Genomic DNA, 20,294 nt, shown 5'->3' with positions numbered 1-20,294 from the left:
GCCAGAATGCAATATCCACCCTCTGGAGAGGCCTTTAGTTGGTGAACCAGAGAGAGAAAAAAACGCAAACGACTGGCTACAGGCCTCAGAACTTGCTAGCTGCTGCTGAAGACCATTAGCCAGAACGTCACTAGTCCCAAAGATCTAGTGGGTGTTGTTAAAAAAAAAACTCCTTACCTAAGGAGTTGCGATGCATCTTCAGCTTTCTGCCTGGCCCCGTTAGACAGTCCAATCTAAGGGATGGATCTAGGACGAGGCCAATGCCAGTTTCTTGGGGTGTCCCTGTGTCTGGGCACCTTATAAATATCTGAGTGCTTGACCTGTGACCATGGCCTATACAGATCCTACGATGGATGCTGGTGCGCCCCCTCCCCCCATTATATAGAGTAGGTGGGGCTCTTTAACCATGGTTGCAAGCCACCTTGGAGAAGGTATGTTGAAGATAAAAAAAAAGCGCAAGGAAGGCAACGGGAAACTGTTGGACATTCTAGAGAGTTAAATGTTGGACATCTTGTTAATTGGGTTAATAATCAAACTTCTTTATATCGTGGAGCAACAGTTTTTCCAAGATAAACAGGATGGTTTTGAAGTGTTGTGAGAAGTGTTTTGCTTTTAGAGTCTGTGCGTTATATACGAAAAGTGCTTGTGCAAGGAAATAGGTGACAGTAATGATGCCAGCCATGGGTAATTAAAATATAACTTGGTGGCGAAGGTAATAAACATAGGTAGAGGGATCCATTAACTATAGTATAGAAAGAGAATGGTTAATAAAAGCGTGTTCTTCAAAGAGGTTAAGAACAGTTACGTCAGGAAATCTTGTTTGAGGGAAATAGCTTTGGAGTAAACAACTACAACTGTTAACATGAATGGACTGTCTTCAAAAGGATTTGGGAATAAATGTTTCATGAGGTCTTATCTGTGACATGCACCTTTGATGTAGAAAAAATATGATGTATAAAGAAGCATGGTATTAAAGTTCTTCAGAGAGTGCGAAAGCTACAAAAAATGAAAAGCTGCTTTCTCTTTATACAGTTAGGCCGATCACTGTGCTGTCTATCAATAAAGTCTACTGCACCATCAAATGCCTCGTGTTTACTCGAAACATGTTGTTGTGAACCCGAGAAGGAAGGAGGTTGATTGCTGGCAGAAATCACCTCAGTTACTCTTCCTGACTAAGTGGCTCAAGAATACCATGCGTGAGACGTGAGTTATGACCTGCCCTAGTGAAGGATACCATGGACAACAGACACAACATTCTTCCTTCCTGCATCCTCACTTGTTGAACTCAAGCTTTCCGAGGGCTTCAAAACTATGAAACTCCTTGCCTCCTTCAGCCTTCCCTTCCACTTAGAAGCTACAGGATTTTAAAACCCAAGCGTGTCATCACCTAATTACTGTGTTTCTCTTACTCTTTTGAACCTTAGGGGTTGCAGCATGCATCATGGGCCTTGATCCTTCTGTGCTGAGTTGGCTGATATCAACCAGAGTAGCAATGGAAACACCGTAACGGATTTCCACATTCTTTAGCGAAAGAGTGGAAAAGATCTACCCCTGATTGCAATCTAGTGATCTTTGCTAGAAAGTTCATATGTGACATTGGATGAGAGCAGGATTGTGCTCTGCTGTGATTCTCACCCTCCCCTTCCCAGAATGCTGAAAAGCCTGCTGATGTTAACTGACGAATGGCCATTTGGGCAACATACTGAGGAGGAAGGGTGGGTGAAGGGGTGGCTAGTACTTATAGAGTCATACCCTAATTTGAGGAAAAGAAAAAACTGGGTGGAAAAGAATTATTCTTTGCCAAATTCTCCATGGGTAATTAATGGAGGCTAAGGTAACTATTGGAAGATATGACTAATTGTAAAGTGGCTAGAACTTCGGTCACTTTACATAACTGCATAATTAGATAATATTCCTATATTATCAATTGCACAAGTTAATTAATGGCCACTTTTTTCTTGAGGTTTTAAGAGAAGAACATAAAGCTGATTGATTAAGAAATTCATAAGTGCACATTTCAATAAAGTAAATGACATCACCTTTTGCAATACAGAGTGTGTAATTTTCTTTTTGGGAGTGTTTTTGAGAACTTGATTGGATGATGTTTTCTTCCCCACTTCAATTAAGGCTTCTGGTCTACGACCAATTTTTGCTAGCTGTTCACCTGACTGTGATTCTGATGTGATAGTGCCGCTCCTGCCTTTCCCTTTAAAATTATATGTTTGTTTCACTGGATTTAGAAGCCCCTCTTCGATAAAATCTTTTATGGCATATTTTCCAGGAAATGGTTTATCCTGTAAGTAAATAACATGAGCTAAATTCATGAGTTCAATACAAGAATTTCCACTGTAGTTCTAAGCTAGATCTTAAGAACATTTGAAATAGAAACAGAAAGTACTGCAAATACACTGTGGGTTATTCAGAGAAAGGCAATTAACATTTCAGGTGGAATGTTATGTCAGAGCTGAATCTTATAAGCTAGATCTTGCAAAATTCTTTTGAAATCCACATTGATTTATATATTTGAATTAATAATTTTGAATAAAGTTGTTTTGACGCAAAACCTCCTGTGGCTCTGTGCTGATCAGCCCCCTGAGTCCTGCCCTCTGGAATTACTTCCTCCTCCTCTTCTTCAAAATCCTCCTCACAACTCATCCCTCCAAATGTCTGCTTCTTGACTAGATGTAATCCCAAATACTTATCTGTGAAAGGCCTTGGGATGTTCTTTATGTTAAAGCTGCTAAATAAATTCTAGTCGTTGTTGTAATGCAAACTAGTTATTATGTGACCCAGTTCTGCCAAAGGATCATTGACCTGAAACAAAGGCTTAAAAATTAAGGTCAGCGGCGTAGCTACAGAGTACGCCACCGACCTCTGAAAAAAATACGAATTTACCTCATGCGGGCCCCACATGTAGACTTGCTGTTCGGCGCTGCACAGCTGTGCGCAGCGTATTACATCATGAAGGCCAGGAGCGCTGCGTACACCCTATGCGTAAGGGAATACACGCCGACAAAATCTGTCAAAACTAAGCCACATCCACAGAAACTTCTTTCAGTCTCTTCCACTTAAATTACATTTACATTTTTTTTTTACTTTTAATTAAACTGGTACTTGGACTTACTTCATATCAGCATTTTGTTAAAATGATGTAATAAAATACCAACAATAATTTGGCATCTGTTTTCCACTTAAAGTTAAAAGAGATAATTTGAAGTCAATGGAAAGATTCTTGTCCTTTGACCGTTTACTAAAGTGAAATAAATTGTTTAGCTGTTCAACTTTCTATTGAGGTTAAAATAGTTTTTATCTTAAGAAGTGTATTTAACATTACATATTGTTATATCTTTAGATGCTCTGATAATGACTCAACGAGGCAATGTGTTGTTCTTGAACTGTAGTGACCTTAGCCTTTTATTGATAACTCCAGAGTGAGGATCACACATGCCTTTTATACTAGGCCAGCCGCACCTGTACAGGTAACCTGCGGTATTCTCTGGTGGCACACTTTATAATAGTGTAAGCAGTAACCATGTAGGATACATGACATCACTCTCCCCCAAGCCTTTAGTGCAAATCGCCTCTGCATTAACTGTGCTCTGGGCTTAGCTCTATCTGGTTGACCCTTGGCGGGTCGTTTCTATCTTGGTTGAGTGGTTGGTGTTTTGTTGGCAGTAGAGTGCTGGTGGTTATTGTTTGTGTGTGTGTCCATGACCACTCCATTCTCTTCCCCCCCGCCCACACATAGATTATGCCGGAGGCTCATTACATTCATATACATTCAAGTCCATAAAAAAAAGTTTGCATTACATTTGTGGTTCAGTTGTGAAGCAAGTACATTCGACTGGTGAGATACATTATCGATACATACTGGGGATCGGTAACCGGTGGGTAAAGACAAGCTAGTTCCAGAACTGCTGGATGGTGTCCAGGCACATTGCCCAGTGCTGGCAGTGGGAACCCAGTTGGCTCAAGTTGCCTGCTCTCGGGGCTGTTGCCGTTGCTCCTAGTGTCGGGCAGGTTCACAGATGACTGTGACCTCCTTGTTCTTTCTTTGCGCCCTGGGTCATTGCTGCTGCCTGAGGAGCAGTTGTCTAGCAGTGCACAGGGAACTGCTGACTCACTTGCCTGGCCGTTATTTGGTTTGGGATCCTGGCTGCTCTCGGTCCCCTTTGGGAGAACTGTTGCGGGTGACCCTTCGTTCCCGGGTATGGCCTTGGTGGCAATGGGGTCTGGGGGCTGCGCCTTAGCACAGTTTGCTCTTTCAGGCTTGTGGCGGTTGGTGCCATCGGGTGCCTGAGAGGTGGAGCCAATCAGGGGCAGGGTATCAATAGCGGTGCCTTTGCACTCCTGAGATCGCTTGCTCAGCAGCTCGTATGTATTGGCTGTTTGTGGCCACACTCCATGGTGCATAACTCTGGTCCCAGAGATGCAGGCTACTACATTGAGTGGCTCGCTGGACCTGTGTGCTCCTGATGGGTGTCTGCCGACTGCATTGGCTGAGTGCAGTTGAAATCCTACGTCGCTCAACGTTTCATTATTCATTGTAAATAACCTGTAGCTCCGATCGCGATCGTGTGCCTTTTCTTTGCTTATTGCATGTACACAACGTTGATCATCAATTTCACATCTTACATCTGGCTCACAGTTGCTATTACATTGAGACTCTTCTTTGCTTATTGCATGCACACAATTCTGATCATCAATTGCACATTTTACATCTAACTCACAGTTGCTCTTACATTGTTTGAAAATGTGGAACTGTCCCTTTAAGTGCGATGTATTGCAGGCTTCCTTTAAGAGAGCCTTGCTTTCTTTACCCCAATCCTCTTCTCCATTTGGTGCCACGTGTTGCTCCATCAGCGCTGCACCTCGTGGTCTGGCCGCCGCCATCTTTTTCTTCAGCGTGGCACTTCGTGGTTTGGGCGCCATCTTTCCTCCATCCACTATGTCGACTGCGGTGATCGTCTTATCGCCGGGTTCTGCCAACGAAGCTGGGAAGTCGCCTTTGGATCCGATTTTCTTCCTCCGGAGTCCTGCCACTGGAGCCTGGAAGGTGCGTTCGGGTCGTCTCAGCTGGATCATCTCGTGCTGAGCGGTCTGTGCCTCTGGTGTTGTGCTGGTCTGCTCGCTGGTGCGGGGTCCACCCTCAGGTGAGGGCTTGCTTTGCCTCTGAGCGCGGAAGACGTCGATCGCTGGAGGGATGAAGAACTTCTCCATCCACCTTCTTTCGAGTGCCGTTGGTCCATCACCTGCAACAATCCACAGAGGTAACTTGTGCACCGCGCCATCATGGAGTATCTTTACATCCGCACTACCAACGACTGGGATAAGTTCATCAGTGTAGGTACGCAGCTTTGCCTGAACCGGGACCAACTTGGGTTGTTCAGCTTGCTTGTCCCATAGCCTCTCAAAGGATTCTTGATTCATTACTGACTGGCTCTCCCCCGTGTCCACTTCCATGAAGACTGGAACGCCATCTATCTCAACTTCCATCCTCAACGGGGAACACTCAGTGGTGCAGGTAAACATGCTATATACCTCATCGTGCTGCCTCTCTGCCTATCGTTTCATAATCCGCGCTGGATTCAAGGCCATCTGCAGACTCTTCATCGACACAGTGAAGCATATTTCTCTTACACATTCACTGGAGGTGGCCCTTTGTGCTGTAGCCTTTACACACATAGTCTTTAAAACAGCACTGGTGAGCCCTGTGATTCCCTCCACAACGCCAGCATGGAGCTACTCGGTTAGCCCACCTCGGCGGACTCTGAGTTAAGGGACTCGTGGGCCTGTTCTCTCTTCCCTGAGAAGGTTCGCATTCTATAGTTCAGCCTCTAAAAGGCACCACTCTGTGCACAGTACTTGCCGGGTTTGAATCCTGAGGATGAGTCATCTGCCTAGAGCCGCAAGTCGAGGTCATGAATGCCTGGCTCACAGAGATGGCCTTCTGCAGCGTGACTGTGGTATCCGCAGACAATAGCTTATGAAGAAGGCCCTCATGGCCAATTCCAATGATAAAAATGTCCCGCAGCGCTTCGGTGAAATCACGCGGTGCCGCCAGCCTCCTGAGGTCTGCAGCAAATTTCGCGATTTCCTGGCCTTCGGGCTGTCGGTGGGTGTAGAACCGGTGTCTGGCTGTGAGGATGCTCTCCTTGGGCTTGAGGTGCTCTTCGATCAGAGTTACGAGCTCCTCGCACGTCTTGGTCGTTTTCTTCGCTGGTGCCAGCAAGTCCCTGATGAGGCCATAGACGGTGGGCCCACAACTGGTTAGCAGGATAGCTCTGCGCTTATCAGCCAGTGTGGCAGGGTTGTTGCCTGCCAGGTCGTTTGCTGTGAAGAAATGGTCGAACCTCTCCACGAAGACATCCCAATCATCACCATCGGCGAACTGCTGCAACGTACCAAGGTAGCCATTTTCGCGTGAAGGTCCGTAATCTTGTCGCCAATTGTTATATCTTTAGATGCTCTGATAATGACACCACGAGACAATGTGTTGTACTTGAACTGTAGTGACCATAGTCCTTTATTGATAATTCTAGAGTGAGGATCACATATGGTAGCCTGCCTTTTACACTAGGTCAGGCATCTGTACAGATAACTGCAAGTCTCCCACTGCGGTGCCCTCTGGCGGCATACCTTGTAATAGTGCAAGCAGTAACCATGTAGGATACATGACAGTATTTATATTTCATACTAAGAAACATGTTCCTTTTGTTATTTGCACTAAGGAGCATTGTAGAGTGTTTCGTTAGCCTAAAGAATTACCTGTGCTGTACTTCAAAGATCCCGGCTTTTTAAATTAAGGATGTGTTAGGTGTATTTTATGTAAAAGAGTTAAGTTTTTTGATTCTCTTAAAGCTTGCATTTAATATTCTGTCAAAGGTTCATGAGTGAGAAAAGATAAATGTAACAATAACTTTATGAGGGATTGCGATTCAACAGCACTGAAAGGCTTTGGCAATGATCCTTTTGATTTACTATACACCATGCATGTAGCACACCAGCTGTGGGGCAACTTTAAATTATATAAAATAATTAAATAGTAAAATGGTTTTATTTCGTACATTTGGAGGAAGTATAAATGATCTGTGACAAATGCCCAGTTCTTGATCTTACAATTGGGAGTGCAATAAACCTTGGTCCGGAATTTGCGGTCCAGATGACAGCATACGCCATCGTACGCCTTCTGAAAAGCCTCGCAAGTTCCGTGTTTCTGCTTGCGCTGCACATGCGCAAAAACCCGGAACTTGCGATCTGTCAAGGTATGCTTTGACAGCTCTACCGAACCGACTAGAAATTCACTTTCGCTGGCGCAAAGTTGGGCAAATAACTGCCCAGGGAATCCCACAAAACTCTTATGGCTGGTAAAAGCAGACTTAGGATCTTCTTTCACCAGCGTAAGGGTTGATTTAAATCTTAAATAAAAAATAAAAAATGATGCACAAACACTTAAAATTAAATGAAGGGACCGAGTTTAATATATCTAAGTTTGCTGATGATACAAGCTAGATGGGACAGTAAGCTGTGAGGAGAACACAAAGCATCTGCAAAGGAATATGGACAGACTAAGTGAGTGGGCAATAAGGTGGCAGAATAGGAAGAATAAAAAAACAGAATATTTTTTAAATGGTGAGAAATTTTTAAATGTTTGTGTTTAGAAACACAGAAAACTAGCATGCAGGTACAGCAAGCAATAAGGAAAGCACATGGCATGTTGTTCTTTATTGCAAGGGAGTCTTGCTACAATTGTATAGGGCCTTGGTGAGACTACACCTGGAGTACTGTTCTTATCTAAGGAAGGATATACTTACCTTGGAGGCGGTGCAACAGAGGTTCACTAGATTAATTCCTGGGATGAGAGGGCTGTCCTATGATGAGAGATTGTGTAGAATGGGCCGATACTCTCTGGAATTTAGAAGAATGAGAGGTGATCTCATTGAAACATACAAGATTCTGAAGGGGATTGACAGGGTAGATGCAGAGAGGTTGTTTCCCCTGGCTGGTGTGTCTAGAACTAAGGGGTATAGTCTCAGGATAAGGGGTAGGCCATTTAAGACAGAGATGAGGAGGAATTTCTTCACTCAGAGAGTTGTGAATCTTTGGAATTCTCTTCCCCAGAGGGCAGTGGATGCTGAGTCGCTGAATATATTCAAGGTTGAGATAAACAGATTTTTGGAGTCGAGGGGAATCAAGTGGACTTGAGGTCGATGATCATATTGAATGTTGGAGCAGGCTCGAGGGACTGTATGGCCTACTCCTGCTCCTATTTCTTATATTATTTCTTAAATGGATATTGTCATTGTGAAAATGTGTTTGGCAAACCTTTTTTTAGTTTGAGGGGGAAAAAGAGGCAGAAGAGCAGTGCTGGCTGAAGACACATGAATCCAGGAGTCGCCCAATTTGAGCGGGAGTCCCGGTGTAGAACATAAATTTTAATCAGTTCGGATTAATCTTCAATCTAAATGCCCACTGATCAGCTATCGAAGGGCCCAGAGAACAGAGTACTATATCTTGTGGCAGCATTTGTAGAGTCTGTAGATCACAGGATTAACAGGGAAAGTCTCCAGAAGTCGTGCGAGAATAAGTGGGAAAAAATGAGATAGTAACAGAGATACAGGAAGCGTAACAGAAAAATAAAAGGTAAACAGAGCCCATGGAAGAGAATTACAGAGACTTGTCTTGACATCATAAAGAAATGGTATGAGGAAGTGTCCCATCCAAACCTGGGCAAAGTTGATGAGTAAAATGAGTAGACCGTGTCTAAATATTACTGGAAACCCCTGTGCCCCAGAACAAAAAAAACTCACTAACAATAAACATTGAATGCACCAAGCAGATGTGCCTAAATGCATCTAAATTTCTCATTACAGGTTGACAAATGCCCTAGACAGCCCTCAGTTCAGGGGCAAGGGGAACACAATCAACAGGTCCACAAAGCAGCTTGTATAATAGGCCCCCCAATATCTCGTGAGACAACTCCAGCCATCTGTAATGTGTTTCCATATGATTTGCAATATCAAGTGCATGTGTTTGCAAACTAAGGCTTGTCAGATCTTTTTGTGAGGTCTGTGCCACTTCCAGCATGCCTTTCGTGAGTTTCAATAGGTCCTAATGGTTGTATTTTATATGGTATTGCTAATTCTCAACAGGGGTCTTAGATTAAGGTTACACTGTAATTAGCAATCTCACAATGTCATTTTGCAGCAACTCATTTTTTAAAAGTTGTATGTCAATCTCATGGACAGGAAGAGACTGACCTAGTAATTCGTTTCCCCCCAAAAACAGGAGCGGGGATCGCAATGCGCTAGCAATCTGCACCCGTTCAGAGGACTGCAGGCAGCTCCTGAACTTCATGTTGCCTGCTCATTTCCATGATTATGGTATTCAGCTCAGGGCTGAGCGCGCTGCTGAGTGGCTGAACGCTCAGCAGGGGGCCCAGGTTCATGCAAGCGTAGCACCAATTAAAGCTAGCTTTCACTCCTTAAAGGCAGTCTGCATCTCTTAAAGATGAGGTGCCTTCTGCCTGCAGCAAATCATTGAACTGGCTGGGGAAGACAGTGGAAAGAAACTATTATTAATGGCACAATAGGGGAGAGTGTACACCAAGTTTCTCCGATGCAACACTAGAAGCCTTGGAGCAGGAGGTCAATAGAAGGAGAAAGATCCTCTGTCCACAGGGGGGTACAAAGCCCTCCAGGCAACAGAGCAAAGTGTAATGGGAGCAGATAGCCACTGTGGTGAATGCCAGCAGTGTAGCCCCATGATTAAAGACCTCACACAAGTGATCAATGTCAGTGAATTAATCTTCAAATGCCATATCCCACCAACTGCACCACTAGTCTCATACACTGCTCAATTCACTACACCCGCATCATTCATCTACCAACAATCTCTATCAATCACGACTCCTACATCATATTCACATGCTCCATCTCTACACACTTACCACTGCTGCAAGCCTTGCACCCACATTGCACAGCTTTCACACACCGTCAGTTATTCAACCATGATAGGCACATCACCCAAACACTCACTGACACACTTCCCTTTCTCTTGCAGGAAAAGGTAGTGCATAACTGGTGCCAGCAGAACCTCATCAGCGGAGATCAAGCTCACCTACATCACTTCACCCCCATGGAGATAATGTTGGCCATTCTTGGGAGGAGCATGGCTGAGCCTGCGGGCGGGGCTGAAAGATTACTAGATGCCGGTATCCTCCTTCTCACATCGCTCAATGTCTTCTGATTTCCAAGCTGCATATGGTGTAAGCATCCACCGCTTGCTTTCCCCCTTCCCCTCACCATAATCTTACCCCTGTACCTTTCTCATTTCAGAGACACAAGGAATCCAATCTGTCCAGCCAGAGGTTCAAGAAGGAGAGGAGAGTGATGAAGAAGAAGAAATACCATCACTCGATCTGACAGTCGCAGCCACCAGCTCTATTACTGGCACTCGTGGACTTTAGAGGGTAGCTTAGAGGTGGGATCTGCATGTTTTGAGTCACCGGGCACAAGTGGGCTGTAGCCAGGGGCAAAGGGTAGCGCAGGTGTTAGCTCGCCAGAGGCCGAGGTCGCACACATGTCCTGCTGCAGAGTACTCAGATGAGGATTTCGATGGGGCGGCCTACAGAAGAACACTGATTGGTATGCAAAACCAATGGTGCATTGGTGCACTGACAGGCCTGCCAGAAACCCTGAGTGTGGTGTCAAGGAGAATGAAGGAGTCTAGCATCAATCTTGCACAGGGCTTGGCGCAGAGCTTGGAACCCATCCTTCCCAGCATGGAAGGGATGGGCAGATTCATTAGCACACTTGTGGACCCAACCATCATGCAGCGTCTTATGACTGATGTCTCAACTTCCATTGCAGCACAAGCACAAGCCACCTTATGTCTGAGTGCTGCAGAGGAAGCTCAGACTTATGCCACACAAGCCTAGACTGCTGCTATTTTGGCCGTGTTTACCAGTGTGGAAAGGGGTTTGCAGGGTGTCACAGCAGTCCAGCAATCTGTCCTCCAACAGATGGCTAGGAATGCTAAGGCGCCACCCCGGGTGAGTGGCAGTGGCTCCGTGGAGCAAGAACCTGCTGTCCTCTCTCAGGATGACAGCATTCATCCTCCCACTACTGCCACTCCGCCTGTGTCCTTGCTGTTCTCTGTCAGCCAGCTAGCCCAGACTGCTACTGCCCATGCTGAGGCGGTGCAGTCCATAGCTGCGCCTTCTTGAGGCGCCTGAGGTCATATTGAAAGGCCATCTACAATCACCCCTACTGAAAGTCATACCGCAGCCACTGGGGTAGCAGTTTGTAGGTACATCTCAGCATTTAGGCATGGTGCCTGTAAAGCCACGTGCGTGCAGTTGATGGTGCCATGCACGTGGGGAAGCTGTTATCCTGGCAAAGCCACGTGCATGCTTCGCCTACTTCTCTTTGGTCAGTGAGAAGACAATGATGTCTCCATCTCCTGGCATAATGAGCATCTGTCACCTCTTGTGGACAGCGAACTGGAAGATGTTACAGATGTCACCTGCTCCAACCTGGAAGGATCCCGACGTGAAGAATTTCAGGGCTACCGTCACCTTCACAGCCATTGGCAGTGCTCTCCATTCCTTGAAGTGAGACTGCAGGTCTGGTGGTAGAAAATTCTGTGAGCACCTCCTTCGTACAGCGCAGGTGCCTCACATACTGCTCCTGGCTCAGGTTGAGGTAAGAGAATTGCTCTCGGAAGACCCTAGGTGGGTTAGGCCTCCTGCTGAGAACCCTTCTCTCCCTCCCTCTTCTTCGTTGTCTCTGCTCCAGCTCCCTGTCATGCTACAGGCCAAGGGGGATGGCAACGTGAGCACCTATTACTGGAAGCAAGTGGTCTAACCAGAACCTTTGAAGTCAGGAGCAAGGCCATCTCCACTTGCAGCACCACTCCCTGTCACGTCACCAACTTTTTAAAAACTCTGGAAAGCTCCAAACACTTCCACAAACTTATACAGAGCCAGTAGAAATTAATCAGCAACTCATCTGAGAGTGGTTGATGATCCCTTTAAATAGCGCTTGTAGGGGATCCTTGCAGCTGCTGAACTCATGTTCAGCTGTGTGAGATTAACACAGGGCATTAGATCCTGCGCTGAGGACGAAAATGGCAGCGCTGGCGTCAAATCAGCGTTGCATGCTGATTGACGTCATGATCTGCCTTATTTACATACAAAGATTTTTTACAGTTCTGATAGGTCATTGACATGAAATGTTAACTCTACTTCTCTTGCCACAGAAGCTGCCTGACCTGCAAAGTGTTTCCAACATTTTCTATTTTTATCGTAAGATGCTTAGACTGCTTACAGATGGAACTAGAACCACTATACTCGAGGCAACATCAAAGACAAGACCCAAACTTGTAACAGTGCCCATTAGGTCCATCAAAACCCCAAGCAGTTATTAAGCTTGACTGACACCACACTGGAGGTCACTATCACTAGGGGGGTAGTGCTGGACAGGCTAATGGGACTCAAGGTAGACAAGTCCCCTGGTCCTGATGAAATGCATCCCAGAGTTTTAAAAGAGATGGCGGAAGTTATAGCAGATGCATTCGTTATAATCTACCAAAATTCTCTGGACTCTGGGGAGGTACCAGTGGATTGGAAAGCAGCTAATGTAACGCCTCTGTTTAAAAAAAGGGGCAGACAGAAGGCAAGTAACTATAGGCCGGTTAGTTTAACATCTGTAGTGGGGAAAATGCTTGAAACTATCATTAAGGAAGAAATAGCGGGACATCTAGATAGGAATAGTGCAATCAATATACGCAACATGGATTCATGAAGGGGAAATCATGTTTAACTAATTTACTGGAATTCTTTGAGGATATAACGAGCATGGTGGCTAGAGGTGTACCGATGGATGTGGTGTATTTAGATTTCCAAAAGGCATTCGATAAGGTGCCACACAAAAGGTTACTGCAGAAGATAAAGGTACGCGGAGTCAGAGGAAATGTATTAGCATGGATAGAGAATTGGCTGGCTAACATAAAGCAGAGAGTCGGGATAAATGGGTCCTTTTCGGGTTGGAAATCGGTGGTTAGCGGTGTGCCACAGGGATCGGTGCAGGGACCACAACTGTTTACAATATACATAGATGACCTGGAAGAGGGGACAAAGTGTAGTGTAACAAAATTTGCAGATGACACAAAGATTAGTGGGAAAGCGGGTTGTGTAGAGGACACAGAGAGGCTGCAAAGAGATTTAGATAGGTTAAGCGAATGGGCTAAGGTTTGGCAGATGGAATACAATGTCGGAGAGTGTGAGGTCATTCACCTTGGGAAAAAAAACAGTAAAGGGGAATATTATTTGAATGGGGAGAAATTACAACATGCTGCGGTGCAGAGGGACCTGGGGGTCCTTGTGCATGAATCCCAAAAAGTTAGTTTGCAGGTGCAGCAGGAAATCAGGAAGGCGAATGGAATGTTGGCCTTCATTGCGAGAGGGATGGAGTACAAAAGCAGGGAGGTCCTGCTGCAACTGTATAGGGTATTGGTGAGGCCGCACCTGGAGTACTGCGTGCAGTTTTGGTCACCTTACTTAAGGATATACTAGCTTTGGAGGGGGTGCAGAGACGATTCACTAGGCTGATTCCGAAGATGAGGGGGTTACCTTATGATGATAGATTGAGTAGACTGGGTCTTTACTCGTTGGAGTTCAGAAGGATGAGGGGTGATCTTATAGAAACATTTAAAATAATGAAAGGGATAGACAAGATAGAGGCAGAGAGGTTGTTTCCACTGGTCGGGGAGACTAGAACTAGGGGGCACAGCCTCAAAATACAGGGGAGCCAATTTAAAACCGAGTTGAGAAGGAATTTCTTCTCCCAGAGGGTTGTGAATCTGTGGAATTCTCTGCCCAAGGAAGCAGTTGAGGCTAGCTCATTGAATGTATTCAAGTCACACTTAGATAGATTTTTAACCAATAAGGGAATTAAGGGTTACGGGGAGCGGGCGGGTAAGTGGAGCTGAATCCACGGCCAGATCAGCCATGATCTTGTTGAATGGCGGAGCAAGCTCGAGGGGCTAGATGGCCTACTCGTGTTCCTAATTCTTACGTTCTTATGTTCTTATACTTCATGCAGTGTCAAGCCCAAGTGATGGAGTGGATCCTTTCACTCCTGGATAGATGGAAAATTATGGGGATTGAGTGCCCAAATTCCTAGTATGGGCTTCTGGTGGGCAAAGCTCCTCTTTGGAGTACAATTTTGTAAATGTACCCCCAACATTATTACTTTTGCCTCACTGTGAACTACGAACCACTTTGCAGTGACACAGAAAATGGCAGTACAACTGCACCTTTAATTTTGTCCATTGCAAGCCATGTAAAAAAAAACTCACATCGTGAAAATATTAATGTCTTCATCTAGTTTACAATCAACAAATGATCATCGATTTTCGACAGAGATTTATTACGTATAAATGACAATATTACTAGCTTGCAGATGTGATCACAATCCACTGCTACATTTTCTAGATGTATTTCCAATGTCCTTACGTACTACACTTACTTTGACATTTTCTTGCCACCACCCTCCTCTAGTTGATACCCGTTCTTCTACTAGCGAATTCGCCTTTTGCTGGAATAGTCAGCGCAAAAATATGTTGACGGTTAGTTAACGTATGAAATGCAGTGTGGCATTACATCAATGGAAAACTACTATTTTTTAAAAAACAGTGTAAGAGCCAGAATTTCACGTCTCACTACCTTGCGACTATTTTTAGGGTTACTAATTTCTTTGACTTTGGGTTTTATTTTCAATTTGTTGGTTAAAATGGGTTTTTTCCTCGCTATTTTCTCAGTCGGAGGGTTGGAAGCGGCGGTTGCCATGGTCACACCATTACCAAGATCCTATTTACAAACACAGTCTGATTGGTTCGGGTTTCCCTGTTCCAAGAATCCTCACTGCCACTTCCGCAACATTTTGTTGTTGTTGACCACCTCCCCTTTTCAAACAAAAAATATCGTAAGGGATACTCAGATCAAAAGTACTCAATTACTCTCGGTAAGAATGATAATCGTCAGTTAAAAATAAGTGTGTATTAAGTGAAGTCACGCCTATAATATAGCCCAAGAAAACCTCAGTAATTGCGCTCAGTAATAAAGCACTGTGACGTGCTCATGTACAGTTTTTTCGACACAATTACTTCCCCTCCCCGACGTGAACCTGAATAAGCCCCTATCCTTGTGGCGATTGGCGGCTACCCGCCATTGCTGCGCTTGTATTTCCTGCTTTCTCGCCGAGTTTAGTTACGTGTCTTTCTCAACCCCTCTACAAATTTAGATATGCCTTTGGATGGCTCGATAATCTTTAAGATTTAACGCCTTGTGCGGTGTTTCGTCCTGAACAGACAAACCGCTAAATTTACGACCTCGTTCCTGGCGCAAAACGACGGCTTCGAGAATTCGGGCGCAGAGGTCAGAGGCTGCATAGGATTTCCGGTCCATTCATTCTGAACGTGATGAGGTCGAAGCATGAATTCATAAAAAGCACTCTGACCTCACCGTAAGCACAATGTGCAACTGAGCCATTTTGACTAGGAAAATTCGATTTTCAGACTGACAATAACTGGGCAAATACTGTACTCCTGCAAAGGTGGGGGGGGGGGGGAGGGGAATTCAGCTGGGGTTAAAGCATTAATACAGCCAGACTTGTCATCACTTAACTGTAAAGCAAACTACCGATTTTAGCACGCCACGCAGTAATTCTAATTGAAAAAAAAAGTAATTAGGCGTCCAATACATTATTTCAACTAAAAGAATGGATGCATTGTTGTTTCCCTAACACAAAGAGCTGGGTGCTCTTTACCTTTCTGTCATTGTTCAAAGGTTTATATGTAACCTTTAGGGCTGCTGATCAGGGCCGTGCAGCTCTGTCAGCCGTCCCAGAAACTATGGGCAGAAATGGCCTCCTTCTTGTAAGTCAACGAAATAGCACATTCCCATACTTAAGGGGTGGTGTTGATTGAGTCAGATGTTTGGGTACAGGGGTCCAAGTCATACTCCAAAAATTTGAGCACATAATCTAGGCTAACACGCCAGTACATTATGCAGGAGTACTGCACTGTCAGAGGTACCATCTTTCAGATGAGACATTAAACCGAGGGCCCGTCTGCATTCTCAGGTAGAGGTAAAGATTCCATGGCACTATTTGAAGAGCATGGGAGTTTTCCCAGCGGTCCTGGCCAATCCATCGACCAACACCTAAAAAATATTATCTGGTCATAGATTTCATTGCTGTTTTTGGGAGTCACTTTTCCTACATTACAGTGACTACACTTCAAAATTGCCTGCAAAGTGTTTTGGAATATTCAGACAGTGACTATATAAATGCAAGTCTTTCTCTGTAGTGCAGGTTTCAGGCAACCCACTTAAAGTTCCTAGGCTAGCCAGAAATGACTCATTCTAAGAATTCAGTTAAAAGTAGTCTCAAGGGAAGATTTTCCTCTTTATAGTAAATATCAAATACTAGTAGAAAGATCATAGAAACATAGAAAATAGGTGCAGGAGTAGGCCATTTGGCCCTTCTAGCCTGCACCGCCATTCAATGAGTTCATGGCTGAACATTCAACTTCAGTACCCCATTCCTGCTTTCTCGCCATACTCCTTGATCCCCTAGTAGTGACCTCATCTAACTCCTTTTTGAATATATTTATAGTGAATTGGCCTCAACAACTTTCTGTGGTAGAGAATTCCACAGGTTCACCACTCTCTGGGTGAAGAAGTTCCTCCGCATCTTACCCCTCATCCTTAGACTGTGACCTCTGGTTCTGGACTTCCCCAACATTGGGAACATTCTTCCTGCATCTAACCTGTCTAACCCCGTCAGAATTTTAAATGTTTCTATGAGGTCCCCTCTCATTCTTCTGAACTCCAGTGAATACAAGCCCAGTTGATCCAGTCTTTCTTGATAGGTCAGTCCCGCCATCCCGGGAATTAGTCTGGTGAACCTTCGCTGCACTCCCTCAATAGCAAGAATGTCCTTCCTCAGGTTAGGAGACCAAAACTGTATACAATACTCCAGGTGTGGCCTCACCAATGCCCTGTACAACTGTAGCAACACCTCCCTGCCCCTGTACTCAAATCCCCTTGCTATGAAGGCCAACATGCCATTTGCTTTCTTAACTGCCTGCTGCACCTGCATGCCAACCTTCAATGACTGATGTACCATGACACCCAGGTCTCTTTGCACCTCCCCTTTTCCTAATCTGTCACCATTCAGATAATAGTCTGTCTCTCTGTTTTTAACCACCAAAGTGGATAACCTCACATTTATCCACATTATACTTCATCTGCCATGCATTTGCCCACTCACCTAACCTATCCAAGTCGCTCTGTAGCCTCACAGCATCCTCCTCACAGCTCACACTGCCACCCAACTTAGTGTCATCCGCAAATTTGGAGATATTACATTTAATCCCCTCGTCTAAATCATTAATGTACAGTGTAAACAGCTGGGGCCCCAGCACAGAACCTTGCGGTACCCCACTAGTCACTGCCTGCCATTCTGAAAAGTACCCATTTACTCCTACTCTTTGCTTCCTGTCTGACAACCAGTTCTCAATCCATGTCAGTACACTACCCCCAATCCCATGTGCTCTAACTTTGCACATCAATCTCTTGTGTGGGACCTTGTCGAACGCCTTCTGAAAGTCCAAATACACCACATCAACTGGTTCTCCCTTGTCCACTCTACTGGAAACATCCTCAAAAAATTCCATTGGATTTGTCAAGCATGATTTCCCTTTCACAAATCCATGCTGACCTGGACCTATCATGTCACCTCTTTCCAAATGCACTGCTATGACATCCTTAATAATTGATTCCATCATTTTACCCACTACCGATGTCAGGCTGACCAGTCTATAAATCTCTGTTTTCTCTCTCCCTTTTTTAAAAAGTGGGGTTACATTGGCTACCCTCCACTCTATAGGAACTGATCCAGAGTCAATGGAATGTTGGAAAATGACTGTCAACGCATCCACTATTTCCAAGGCCACCTCCTTAAGTACATATTTACAATTGTGCCACAAATAGTGGGGTAATTGGCAATGCAAAGATGGTGTGCTGTTGGCTTAAAGAATGCTGGATCACAAGGTTGCAAGAAGTAAGGTCACACACATCAATTCCCACAAAGCAAGTTTCAGGAGGAAAGGCCAAATCAACTCAGGCTGTGTTCACAAACTTCAACATTTAGGCACTGAGTAGCATTAAGAACATAAGAAATAGCAGGAGTAGGCTATTTAGCCCCTCGAGTCTGCTCTGCCATTCAATAAGATCTTGGCTGATCTGATCTTGGGCTCAACTCCACTTCCCTGTCTGCTCCCCATAATCCTTTACTCCATCACTCAAAAATCTGTCCATCTCGGCCTTAAATATATTCAATGATCCAGCCTCCACAGCTCTCTGGGGCAGAGAATGCCACAGATTCACAACCCTCGGAAGAAATTCCTCCTCAGTTTTAAAAGGGTGACCCCTTATTCTGAAACTATGCCCCCTAGTTCTAGATTCCCCCATTGAATTAGGTAATACTTGAGAAAAGGGAAAAACAGGATAAATACAACAGAAAATGTTGGAACACTCTGGTCAGGCAGCATCTGTGGAGAGGAAGGTACGATCAATAACATAAGAAATAGGAGCAGGAGTGGGCCATACGGCCGCTCGAGCCTGCTTCGCTATTCAATATGATCATGGACTCCGGTCCACCTCCCTGCCTGTTCCCCATAAACGGTAAGGGAATAAGGGGTTAAGAAACTGTCTATTTCGGTCTTAAATTTATTCAAATGTCCCAGCTTCCACAGCTGAGGCAGAGTTCCACAGATCCACAACCCTCAAGAAATTTCTCATCTCAGTTTTAAATGGGCGGCCCCTTATTTTATCATGCCCTCTAGTTCTAGTCCCCACCCATCAGTGGAAACATCCTCTCTGCATCCACCTTGTCAAGCCCCCTCAATCTTTACATTTCAATATCATCTCATTCTTCTGAATTCCAATGAGTAGAGGCCCTACCTACTCAACCTTTCCTCATAAGAAAACTCCCTCATCTCCAGAATCAACCTTGTGCACCTTCTCTGAACTTCTTCCAAAGTATATCCTTTCGTAAATATGGAAACCAAAACTGCACGCAGTATTCTAGGTGTGGCCTCACCAACACCTTGTATAGCTGTAGCAAGACTTCCCTGCTTTTATACTCCATCCCCTTTGCAATAAAGGGGAAGATACCATTGGCCTTCCTGATCACTTGCTGTACCTGCATACTGTCCTTTTATGTTTCATGCACAAGTACCCCCAGGTTCCATAGCACTTTGCAATCTCTCATTTAAATAACCAGTTTTGATTTTTTCTGCCAAAGTGCATGACCTCACAATTATACTCCATCTGCCAAATTTTTGCCAACTCACTTAGCCTGTCTATATCCTTTTGCAGATAGTGTCCTCCTCATTGCTTTTCCTCCCAATGTGTCAGGTCTATGAAGCACTGCCTGACCAGCTGAGTGTTTCCATCATTTTCTGTTTACACTTCAGATTTCCAGTATCTCAATGAACTGATATTTAAAAACAAAGCTATATATTTAAAAAAATAATTACATCAAGTACAAGAGTTACTCAAGATGCAATTAGGAGTAATCAGGTCATTTGTTTCACTCCATACATTATGGTGGAGCAAAATTTGTCAAATATATCCTCTTAACTTCAGCACCCGTTTCCTACATTAGTAGCACACATTACAAAGTAAAACAAAATTCCAATACAACTCAAAATACAAAACATTTCAGCATATTCAGTCACCAAAATTATTGAACATCTAAACATTAACATAATTGAGGAACCAATACTAGTCATCTGTACTGGTGGTTGCAGAAAACACTATCTATTGGTATACCAGTGAATTGCAACAGCTTAAGCTTAATCATCCTGGTTAAAGGTGGCGAGGAGACTTTTGCAGAATTTCCATTAATGTAGAATGAATGGGGATATGCTTCAAAGACTTGCATTCTCATTCAAGCCACGAGAACAGAACTTGGTCACAAGGGAAATATTTCTACTGCGAGATCTTAGTGGCTACAATTAAGCGTTAAAACAAGCAGATTCCCAATGAGTGGCTCCTGGTAGATTAGGCACTTAAGCAGCAAGGTAAAAATTGGAAGCGTACTGAAAATTGAATACACAATCCAAAAAAGGCAAACTACATAGGACCCATTAGCTACCATTTTCAATTTTCTTGAGATCAAAGTCAGATGAGGTTCTCAAATGTTGTATTTTAATTTATGGGG

The 20,294-nt window shown here is 44.4% G+C and overlaps 1 protein-coding gene across 5 annotated transcripts in view; it reads right to left on the bottom strand.

The window, feature by feature from the left end:
• stpg4 (sperm-tail PG-rich repeat containing 4) overlaps window positions 1–15,580 on the bottom strand; it is a 126,156-nt gene extending 110,576 nt beyond the window's left edge. For 2 of the 5 annotated variants that reach the window (XM_070889332.1, XM_070889335.1), the window contains exons 1-3: window positions 14,729–15,359; window positions 14,532–14,600; window positions 2,040–2,294 (exon numbers count right to left, since the gene is read on the bottom strand). In XM_070889332.1, coding sequence (XP_070745433.1) covers window positions 2,040–2,294; window positions 14,532–14,600; window positions 14,729–14,851 — 447 coding nt within the window. In that variant the 5' untranslated portion in view covers window positions 14,852–15,359. The other 3 variants (XM_070889333.1, XM_070889334.1, XM_070889336.1) reach the window with 3 other exon arrangements.
• Window positions 15,581–20,294: the final 4,714 nt, after the last annotated feature.

This window comes from Pristiophorus japonicus, chromosome 9, assembly GCF_044704955.1.
Source record: "Pristiophorus japonicus isolate sPriJap1 chromosome 9, sPriJap1.hap1, whole genome shotgun sequence".
Lineage (NCBI taxonomy): Eukaryota > Metazoa > Chordata > Chondrichthyes > Pristiophoridae > Pristiophorus > Pristiophorus japonicus.
The sequence above is the reverse complement of the archived record's forward strand: the minus strand, read 5'-3'. Positions and strand labels throughout refer to the sequence as shown.